General features: G+C 39.5%; 1 protein-coding gene across 3 annotated transcripts in view; it reads left to right on the top strand.

Moving 5' to 3' along the window:
• The window catches only part of ap4b1 (adaptor related protein complex 4 subunit beta 1), an 18,050-nt gene that overhangs the window by 3,238 nt on the left and 3,157 nt on the right, over positions 1-11,655 (top strand). Inside the window, exons 4-10 of one of the 3 annotated variants that reach the window (XM_016236659.1) lie at positions 3,303-3,433; positions 4,511-4,658; positions 5,663-6,159; positions 7,582-7,665; positions 8,279-8,415; positions 9,967-10,165; positions 10,282-10,554. In XM_016236659.1, coding sequence (XP_016092145.1) covers positions 3,303-3,433; positions 4,511-4,658; positions 5,663-6,159; positions 7,582-7,665; positions 8,279-8,415; positions 9,967-10,165; positions 10,282-10,554 — 1,469 coding nt within the window. Of the gene's footprint in view, positions 1-3,302; positions 3,434-4,510; positions 4,659-5,662; positions 6,160-7,581; positions 7,666-8,278; positions 8,416-9,963; positions 10,166-10,281; positions 10,555-11,655 lie in introns of all 3 variants that reach the window. The other 2 variants (XM_016236658.1, XM_016236660.1) reach the window with 2 other exon arrangements.

The raw sequence follows: 11,655 nt of genomic DNA, 5'->3' as shown, positions 1-11,655 counted from the left end.
AACAACATCTTAGCAACATCCTAACAAGTAATGCCCTAGCAACCACACAGGACCACCAACAACCACCAAGGCAACTTAACAATCACTTAGACACCCAATCAACCATTCAGAACACAATATCAACAGCCAAACAAAGTCCCAGAACACCCCAACAATCAGCCTTGCAACACCCTAACAATCAACATCCTAGCAACCTCCCAGAACACTTTAGCAATAACTTAGCAACTCCCTTACAACCACCAAGGCAACTTAACAATCACTTAGACACCCAATCAACCATTCAGAACACAATATCAACAGCCAAACAAAGGCCCAGAACACCTCAACCATCAGCCTTGCAACACCCTAACAATCAACATCTTAGCAACCTCCCAGAACATTTGAGCAATAACTTAGCAACTCCCTTGCAATCATTCAGAATTCTACAACAACAACAACCTAGCAACCCCCTAACAACCACCCAGAACATGGCGACAACATTCAAACAATGCCTCAGCAACAAACACTGCAACAGTTGGCTTTGCTACACAAGCAACTACCCAGGACACCTTAGTGATCACTTACCAATAACCTAGCAACCTCCCAGGACACTGTAACAACATCTTAGCAACATCCTAACAAGTAATGCCCTAGCAACCACACAGGACCACCAACAACCACCAAGGCAACTTAACAATCACTTAGACACCCAATCAACCATTCAGAACACAATATCAAGAGCCAAACAAAGTCCCAGAACACCCCAACAATCAGCCTTGCAACACCCTAACAATCAACATCCTAGCAACCTCCCAGAACACTTTAGCAATAACTTAGCAACTCCCTTACAACCACCAAGGCAACTTAACAATCACTTAGACACCCAATCAACCATTCAGAACACAATATCAACAGCCAAACAAAGGCCCAGAACACCTCAACCATCAGCCTTGCAACACCCTAACAATCAACATCTTAGCAACCTCCCAGAACATTTGAGCAATAACTTAGCAACTCCCTTGCAATCATTCAGAATTCTACAACAACAACAACCTAGCAACCCCCTAACAACCACCCAGAACATGGCGACAACATTCAAACAATGCCTCAGCAACAAACACTGCAACAGTTGGCTTTGCTACACAAGCAACTACCCAGGACACCTTAGTGATCACTTACCAATAACCTAGCAACCTCCCAGGACACTGTAACAACATCTTAGCAACATCCTAACAAGTAATGCCCTAGCAACCACACAGGACCACCAACAACCACCAAGGCAACTTAACAATCACTTAGACACCCAATCAACCATTCAGAACACAATATCAAGAGCCAAACAAAGTCCCAGAACACCCCAACAATCAGCCTTGCAACACCCTAACAATCAACATCTTAGCAACCTCCCAGAACATTTGAGCAATAACTTAGCAACTCCCTTGCAATCATTCAGAATTCTACAACAACAACAACCTAGCAACCCCCTAACAACCACCCAAGGCACCTTAGCAATCACTTAGACACCCTAGCAACCATTGAGTACACAACAACGACAGCCAAACTGTGTCTTAGAACACCACAGCAATCAGCCTTGCAACACCCTAACAAGCAACATCATCTCTCGGGACACGGCAACAACATTTTAGCAACATCCTAACAAGTAATGCCCTAGCAACCACACAAGACCACCAACAAACACCCAAGGCACCTTAGCAATCACTTAGACACCCTAGCAACCATTGAGTACACAACAACAACAGCCAAACACTGTCTTAGAACACCACAACAATCAGCCTAGCAACCACCTAACAACCACCCAGAACATGGTGACAACATTCAAATAATGCCCCAGCAACAAACACTGCAACAGTCGGCTTCGCTACACAACGCCCAAGCAACTACCCAGGACACTGTAGTGATCACTTAGCAATAGCCTAGCAACCTCCCAGGACACTGCAACAACATCTTAGCAACATCCTAACAAGTAATGCCCTAGCAACCACACAGGACCACCAACAACCACCAAGGCACCTTAGCAATCACTTAAAACACCCAAGCAACCATTCAGAACACAATATCAACAGCCAAACAAAGTCCCAAACACCACAACAATCAGCCTTGCAACACCCTAACAATCAACATCCTAGCAACCTCCCAGAACACTTTAGCAATAACTTAGCAACTCCCTCGCAATCATTCAGAATTCTACAACAACAGCCTGACATCCATTCAAGACACCGTAGCAACCCCATAACAACCCCCCAGAACACATCGACAACATTGCCCCAGCAATAAACACTGCAACATTTGGCCTTTGCTACACTAAACACCCTAGCAACTTCCCAGGACACTTTAGCAATAAACTAGCAACCTGCCAGAACACTGCAACAATATCTTAGCAACACCCTAACAAGTAACGCCATAGCAACCACACAAGACCACCTAGCAATCACCCTGGCAACCTAGCAACCATTCAGAACACAACAACATCAGCCTAGCAACACTCTAGCAGCCATCACCCTAGCAACCATCCAAGACACCCTAGCAATCACCTAGCAACCCCTTAACATCCACCCAGAACACTACAATAGTCAAGCTATGACCCAGCAATGCCCCAGAACATCCTAACAAGCAACAACCTTGCAACCACACAGAACTCTGAAACAACACCCGATCATTTAGCAATAAACTAGCAACCTGCCAGAACACTGCAACAATATCTTAGCAACACCCTAACAAGTAACGCCATAGCAACCACACAAGACCACCTAGCAATCACCCTGGCAACCTAGCAACCATTCAGAACACAACAACAACAGCCTAGCAACACTCTAGCAGCCATCACCCTAGCAACCATCCAAGACACCCTAGCAATCACCTAGCAACCCCTTAACATCCACCCAGAACACTACAATAGTCAAGCTATGACCCAGCAATGCCCCAGAACATCCTAACAAGCAACAACCTTGCAACCACACAGAACTCTGAAACAACACCCTAGCAACCATCTTAGGAATCACGTAGCAACAACTCAGAGACCATTCAAAACGAAACAACAGCCTAGCAACACCCTAGCAGTCACCAGACTAGTAATTTCCCAACAACATCCCAGACAACCAATCAGAACACTCTGGACTCATGGTTGTGAGATTTGCATGAGCAGCTCCCCCACATTTTCTTCATGTGCATTTCTTCACACCCTTTAACTGTGTGAAAAGCATGGTGTGAAACAGTCTACAGTGGAATATTTCTTCAATAAATACTAAGCTACTGTGTCTACCTGTCCTAACTGACATGCTTCCTTTTATTTGCTTGTTTTTCAGGATGCCAGGAATGACAGAGTACATAGAGCAGCCCATTGTTGCTGGTCTGCGGGACAAGGCCAGTTACGTAAGGAGAGTCGCTGTGCTTGGTTGTGCCAAAATGCACAGTCTGCAGCCCAACACAGAGATAGGTAGAGTCAAGCATTCTGTTTATCTTAATTGTAATACTAGTTAAGGATAATGTGATGAATATTGCTTGATGAATATGTGCATAAAAAGTCATAAGCAGAGCGATTTGTAATGTTGGGTCAGACAGCTCCCTTAAAGGAATGTTTCTGGTGATTGTGATGACTAACAGCATGTCAAGAATTCTTAACTGAAAAGAACATATTTTCAACAGAACATATCACATACCTGTAGACAACCCGTTGGATTGCATTTTTGTTGAAAACTAAAACCTACCAACTTTTCATCAAAAGCAGGGCAAAACCAGGAAATGTTGATCACAGTACTTCTAAACAGCAGTACAGTACAGTGGCATTTCCTGTATTTCCTAAATGCGCAGCGTATTTATAGCCTTTCTGTAAGGGTCCAGTTAATGTTTTTATGTAATGAATGTAGAATGTCCCAAAATGAAAATTAGCGGAATGTGTACTCTGCAGTGAATGGGTGCCGTCAGAATGAGAGTCCAAACAGCTGATAAAAACATCTCAATAATCCACACCACTCCAGTCCATCAGTTAACGTTTTGTATAAGAAACAAATCCATCACTAAGATGTTTTTAACTTCAAACCGTTGCTTCTGGCCGAAATACAAGACCACAATCCATAATAACACTTCCTCCATTGAAAAAGTCCATCCACTGTTGTCTTCTCACATCAAAATCCATCAACATATTTGTTTAGAGCTGTTTTACACTGTTTTTGTTTGACTTTTTCATTGGAGAAAACAGTATTATGACTAGAGGACTCGTATTTTAGCCAGAAACAACGTCTTAATGATGGATTTGTTTCTTAAGAACATGCAGCTTTTCACTTCACGAGACGTTAACTGATGGACTGGAGTGGTGTGGATTATTGTGATGTTTTTATCAGCTGTTTGGACTCTCATTCTGACGGCACCCATTCACTGCAGAGGATCCATTGCTGAGCAAGTGATGCAATGCTAAATTTTCAGCAAATTTTCATTTTTGGGTGAACTATTCCTTTAAGTCTCTGTCTGCCAAATGAATACATGTAAATAAATGTTCTGGATGTGTGTCTTTTAGATGGCATTATAGTAAATGAGCTGTATGCTCTTCTGAGGGACCCAGACCCTGTGGTTGTAGTGAACTGTCTTCGTGCCTTGGAGGAAATTCTCAAAGATGAGGGTGGTGTGGTTATTAACAAACCCATTGCTCATCATCTTCTCAACAGGTGTGCCGTGTTTGCCATTATGTTATGTAAAATAGTTCATCCAAGCATGTCATGTTTGTCATGAAAACTCACCCTTGTTTATTTTAAGAATGTCAAAAATGTAGTTTAAATCACGTGTTAAGTTCTATGCAGGAAATGTGCTCTTAATATTCATCTTGGTTTTGTACGGTTAAAAAAAACAAACACTATTTCAAGAAGATTTTTAGATGAATGACTTTGTCAAGTAAAAAATAGTAACATTTTCCTTACACCTTGAATGCATTTAAGTGTATTCTTTTTAATCGGTAATATTCCGTTACTTAAAAACAATTTTTAAACAAAATGTCAGCTAGTTGTCAAGGCAACATTTCTCATTTAAATTTAGTTTAACTTGATGTACTAAAATAACTGAAATTAAAAATGGAATAAAAAAAACTATACAGACATATGTAAAAAAAAAAAAAAGTCATCAAAATGACAAAAACTTTAACTAACATTCGAATATAAAAACTGATTCAGAATATTAATTACAAACTATAATAATATCTCAATACTAAAACAACACTTGTATGTTTATATACTATTATATAATTCATCAATTTTCAATGAGCTCTTGTTTTTATATTTTCAGTTTTAATTTGAATCTTAGTTTAGGTTTTAGTCATTTTGTTGTGGGCATTTCTATTTAGCTTTAATTTAATTGTCTGTTTTAGTTTTAATTTTAGTACTTCAGCTTAAACTTATTTCAGTAAGTTGCCACGGCAACATTTTTACTTAAATTTTTTGTAAGTTTGTCATTGAATATTTGTATTTTATTTCAGCTTTATTTCAATTTCCGAAAATGTCTTTTAATGGTTTTAGTTTTAGTTAACAATATCAACACATCAATTAGTTAACAATTTCAAAGTTGCATTTTTGCAGGACAAAAGTTTTTCAAAGGCTTTCGAAAGCATCATGTATGTCTTTGACCTTTTTAACAGATTGCCTAATGACTGACTTTGTGTTTTTGATGTTTTGTCCTTCAGAATGAAGGACCTGGACAGTTGGGCTCAGAGTGAAGTCCTCACCTTCCTGCTACGTTACCGTCCTCGTAGCGACGACGAGTTGTTCGACGTCCTCAGCCTACTAGACTCCTTCCTCCAAAGCACTCATGCACATGTTGCAGTTGCCACGCTCCGCCTCTTCCTTCATTTAGCCTCCGCCCACCCTGCTGTGCAGGCCGACGCCCTCCTGTGCACAAGTGCGCCCCTGCTGGCCACCTGCGGTGCTGCGTCACGCGAGCTTCGCTTTGCTGGCCTCTGTCACGTACAGAAGGTCATGCGGAGTCAGCCGGGCCTTTTCAGCACACATTACAAACGCTTCTTTTGTGGATACTCTGAACCGACTTACATTAAGTTTCACAAGATGGAGATCTTGGTGGAGCTGGTGAATGATGAAAATGTGGCTTTGGTTTTGGAGGAGCTGAGTAGCTACTGCACTGATGTGTCTCCTGAACTGGCCCAGGCAGCCATTGCTGCTATAGGTACCACTTCTCATAAGACGGTGCTTGTTTCTCTCAGACGTTTGGTTAAATAATCGTAAACCATGGAAACTTTATTTTGAGGAGCAAATGTCAAATTGGCTGCTGTAAGCATTTTGCACAATTAAGGCCCATTCACACCAAGGACGATAACTATAAAGATAACGATAAAGATAAGCAAGGAATAGCAGAGCCCACACCACAACTATAACGATAAAGACAAAGAGAAACGAGATCGTTGGAATCACTTACAAAACGATTTTTCTCCAGCTGATGAACGATAAAAAACTGAGAGCCAATCAGAATCCATCCTGCTGTAACGAGCTTGAGCGCGCGCTTAGAATAAACCGACGATATCGTGGACGCTAATATCGTTATCTTTATAGTTATCGTTCTTGGTGTGAACGGGGCTTTAGGGTACAAAATTGGCTTTAAACTTTTTTTATTCTTATTTTTAACAAATAATGAGGTGCCTAACTTTCAGAAAATGTTGTTTGCCCACTTCATCAGGTCAAACCATTCATTCATTCATTCGACTGAGAATTATTTTGTGATTTTTGCAACCCTGGCCTGTTGTTAAAATTTGGGGCATGTCTAAATATAGTTTACAACTCTTGTTTGTGTGGTTTCATTTAGTAATACACTAAATTAACAAATGTAATAAGTTATTTTTATATTAAGGGAAAAATAAATAATAAATACCAGAATGGGCAATGGTGTTTAAATTTAGCCTTATTTTTTTTTACATTGCATTAAAAAAAGAAAATCATAAAGTAACGGTAGTACGCAAAGTAATGAGACGATGAAATCTTCCTTTTTTGTGAAAAAATGGTACAACGATTTTTGATAGTTTTTCTACATTTAATTAAATATAAATTCAACATCAATCCATTGTCAAATTTATAATTATAATATTTATGTATTTATTTAATATATATTATCGATTGTTTTTGAATGATTTTAATTGTCAGATACAGTTGAGACCACTCAGATACCCCCCACCCCCCCAAAAAAAGTACATTAAATTAAATTACCATTTAAGAATCTTAGTTCAGAGATTTGACTAAAACTAGCGCCTTCATGCTAAGATATATTAATTTACCATACAAATTTAAAATGAACCGCATTTGAACCGTTATTGTTTTCAAAAAAGTTAAGGGACACAATCTGTTCCCTATTCGTGGAGAGTGGTGTGTAAAATTTGTAATGACCTGAGACCTTAAAAAAAATACATACAATTCTGAATGGACAGGTTAACTTTTAATATTTCCAAAGCAGGCAGTATGGCACTTCATATCGCTTGTCCTGTAATATACATCACTGTCTTCATTTATCACTGCAACTTTCTGCTAAAATGACTATTACTGTTATGTCTAAATTTATTATGTTAAGTAAAAAATGTTCTCTCTCTTTTTTTTTTTTAAGGTCGCATTGCACGAACCTACAGTGAGAAGTGTCTTGATATCCTGACTGGCCTGCTGGCATTGAAACAAGATCACATCACGTCAGGTATGAGAGAAATCTAAGCCACACTCGTGCATGCTTGTGATTTTTTTATATCTTCTAGTTAATGAGTAAAGGTTTGTTAGATTTTTTTTCTAAATGAGGTACTGCTTGATTTTCACACACCTTTTAGCAGGTGCTTTCTCCAGCCTGGATAAATGCTTTGTTTGCTAAAGGCCATTATCAGTTCAAAGAATCAACTCTTCTGTGTGTGTGTGTGTGTGTGTGTGTCTGTGTCTGTGTCTGTGTGTGTGTGTGTGTGTGTGTGTCTGTGTCTGTGTCTGTGTGTGTGTGTGTGTGTGTGTGTGCATGTTTATGTGGTTTATGAGGACACAAATCTGTATAATAACATGTGTATGACATAGGAATTACAACGAGAAGGTGATTTATGAAGACATTTTCAGTGTCCCCGTAATTCAAAAGGCTTATAAATAATTCAGAATGAGTTTTTTTGAAAATCTAAAAATGCAGAAAGTTTCCTGTGAGGGGTAGGTTTAGGGGTAGGGTTGGTGTAGGGCGATAGAAAATACGGTTTGTACAGTATAAAAACCATTACGCCTATGGAGAGTCCCCATAAACCATAAAAACAAACCTGTGTGTGTGTGTGTGTGTCTGTGAGTGAGTGTGTATGTGTGTGTGTGTGTGTGTTTAGCGGTGATCCAGACGTTCAGGGATTTGGTGTGGTTCTGTCCTCAGAGTACAGCCGCTGTGTGTCAGACCGTGGAGGTCTGTGTTGACAGTCCTCAAGATAGTGAGGTGAGATGATTCACCCGCATTTTTACTTTAACCATCTACACCAAGCAAGCTATGTTTGGCACTTTTTGATGCTTTTTCTTCACAATCCCATTAAACTCATCCTTTACACTATGGAAAAAAAATGTTAGTTTTGTAAAGAAATGCATGCATTGGCAATTTATAATTATCTACAAAAATAATTTCAAGCATTTTAACATACGTCTTGCAATTGAAAAGGTAATGAGAAACATAAAGTCAGTTGGGTCCAAACTTATCAAACTGATTGATTCCAGGTCACCATAAGATACAGGGGACACTAAAAACGTATTCTGGGGGAAAAGGGCCTGTTGTTTCATATACTACCAAATGTTTGGGATCAGTAATATACACTACCAATCAAAAGTTTTAGATCGGTAAGTTTTTTAAGTCTCTTCTGCTCACTATGGCTGCATTTATTTGATCCAAAATACAGCAAAAATAGTAATATTGTGAAACTATTTTACAAATCAGTGTCACATGATCCTTCAGAAATCATTCTAATATGCTGATTTGGTGCTCAAGAAACATTTCTGATTATTATCAATGTTGCTGTTTTTTTCAGAATTCCTTCTTTGATGAAAGTTCAAAGGAAATGCATTTATCTGAAATAGAATTTCATCAAAAATAAATCCTGAAATGAATGTATCACAGTTTCCACAAAACTATTCAGCAGCACAACTGCTTTCAAGATTGATGATAATAATAAATGTTTCTTGAGCAGCAAATCAGCATATTATACTGATTTCTGGAGGATCATGTGACACTGAAGACTGGAGTAATGATGCTGAAATTCAGCTTTGATCACAGCAATAAATTACATTTTACAATATATTCACATAGAAAACAGTTCTTTTAAATTGTAATAATATTTCACAATATAATCAAATAAATGCAACCTTGGTGAACATAAGCAGCTTCTTTCAAAAACAACAAAACCCCAAACTTATGAACGGTGTGTCCATGTATTGTTGCTTATGTATATAGTGATACAAATATGATAAACATCTCCACAGTATTTGCATCTTATGTGTTATTTATACTTAATGCTAACATGGTAGCATTATGTTCAAATGCTTTGACCCTTGATAATGAATTGTCTTTTATGCCTCATATAAAGATATTAAAATGTAGATGGTTTAAAGCCATGGCTATTTTAAGTTGGGAGCAGAGCCTGGAGTATTTAAACATTATCATTTATGGCTTAGCCAGAAAATCATATCCAGCTTTTAGTCTCTTTACGTCATCAAGGAATATGTCTGGCACTACAGGCCTTCAGATCATCACAAATTCAAAGTCTGTATACAGTGGCTAAAGAACTTTCCCTGGAGCACAGATGCCTCAAATTAGCTTTACAGAAGACAACCAAGCTAAAGCCCAGTGCAGCCTACCACACAGTCTTCTGAATATCCACATCAGTATAAGAGAAAGCCAAGGCATATCTCACCTCCTGATCATCCTGATATGAAATGGTAAAGTTTCTATTACAGAGAAGACAAGGTTACATCCTTTTCCTGTTTTTCGCAAGGAAAGCAGGCTCTGTTATGGCTTCTGGGAGAACATGGTGAAAAGATCAGTAGTGCCCCCTATGTGATGGAGGGCTACGTAGACGGGCTGAAGACTGAGTTGTCCTTGGCTGTGAAGATGGAGCTGCTGACCACCGCAGTCAAGATGTTCCTGTGCCGTCCCGCTGAGACTCAAGACATGCTGGGCCGTCTTTTACATTACTGCATTGGTGTGTAGAGCATGTTTACAGACAATGTTAAATAGAAGCAATGTGTCCTTTGACACATTTAGTTAAGAGCTTCTTGCTTCTGTGATTCATTTACAATATTTTTTGGTCCACCGCAGAGGAAGAGAGCGACGTGTGTGTGCGTGACAGGGCTTTGCTGTACTACAGACTTCTTCAGCGTGGAGTTGAAGAGACGAGGAAAGTTGTAACCGGACCCAAATCTGATCCGTCCATGAGTGTTCTCACCGAACGGCAAGAAGAGCCCATTAGTCAGTGGGCCTCTACCTTCAACACTCTCGGCCCGCTGTCTGGACACGATCTATGCCTTCAGACTGCTGTTATATCAGCCGCTGACCAACCATCCAACAGTACAGAAAAGGAGCTGTTGCCAGGTAAATTTTTAAAATGACATAATTTCTTATGACTATAAACTGTTTTATTTTAGCAACATTGATGTACTATTATAGTTTTTGTTAATTTTGTTAGATTTTAATTTTATATTTTCTCTTTTCATTTTGATTAGTTTTAGTAATTTAGTTGTTTGTTATTTTTATTAGGTTTATATATATTACTTTTATTACTAGTCATTCAAGACTAAACCTCATGGCCCTGACAGAGACCTGGATCGAACCAGAGGACAATGCTACACCTGCAGCACTCTCCAATAATTTCTCTTTTTCCCACTCCCCCCGTCTGACTGGAAGAGGTGGAGGTACTGGTCTGCTTATCTCTAATGATTGGAAATGTAATCCTTTACCATATCTGAGTATCAACAGCTCCTTTGAATCTCATTCAGCCACTATTACCCACCCTTTTAAAATCCATTTTATAGTTGTTTATCGACCCCCAGGACCACTAGGTAACTTCGTGGAAGAATTGGATGTGCTGCTCGCAACCTTTCCTGAGGATGGTACTCCCCTAGTAATGCTTGGAGACTTCAACATCCATCTAGATAAACCTCAGGCTGCAGACTTCCACACTCTGCTTGCCTCTTTTGATCTCAAGCAAGTGTTAACTATGGCTACTCACAAATCAGGCAACCAACTGATTTTCACATGACAATGCTCCACTGATCATGTACTGGTTACTCCACTGCACACCTCGGATCACTTCCTCCTCACTCTTAACCTCAACATGGTTTCTGACACAACACATACCCCTCCACATTTCATCTTTCGATGTAACCTACGCTCTCTCTCACCCTCCGGCTATCTGCTATGGTTTCATCTTTGCTTCCTTCCCCTGAACAATTATCATCTCTTGATGTTAACAGTGCTACTGATACTTTCTGCTCCACTCTTACATCTTGTTTAGACACTGTCTGCCCCTTGTCTTCCAGGCCAGCTCGTACCACCTCTTCTGCCCCTTGGCTATCTGATGTTCTCCGCGAGCATCGTTCTAAGCTCAGAGCTGCAGAAATAGTATGGGGCAAATCACAAAATCCTACTGACCTTAATGTATATCGATCACTCCTCTCTTCCTTCTCTGCTGAT

This window comes from Sinocyclocheilus grahami, unplaced genomic scaffold, assembly GCF_001515645.1.
Source record: "Sinocyclocheilus grahami isolate Dianchi unplaced genomic scaffold, SAMN03320097.WGS_v1.1 scaffold494.1, whole genome shotgun sequence".
Lineage (NCBI taxonomy): Eukaryota > Metazoa > Chordata > Actinopteri > Cypriniformes > Cyprinidae > Sinocyclocheilus > Sinocyclocheilus grahami.
This window is presented reverse-complemented; position numbering and strand designations above follow the sequence as displayed.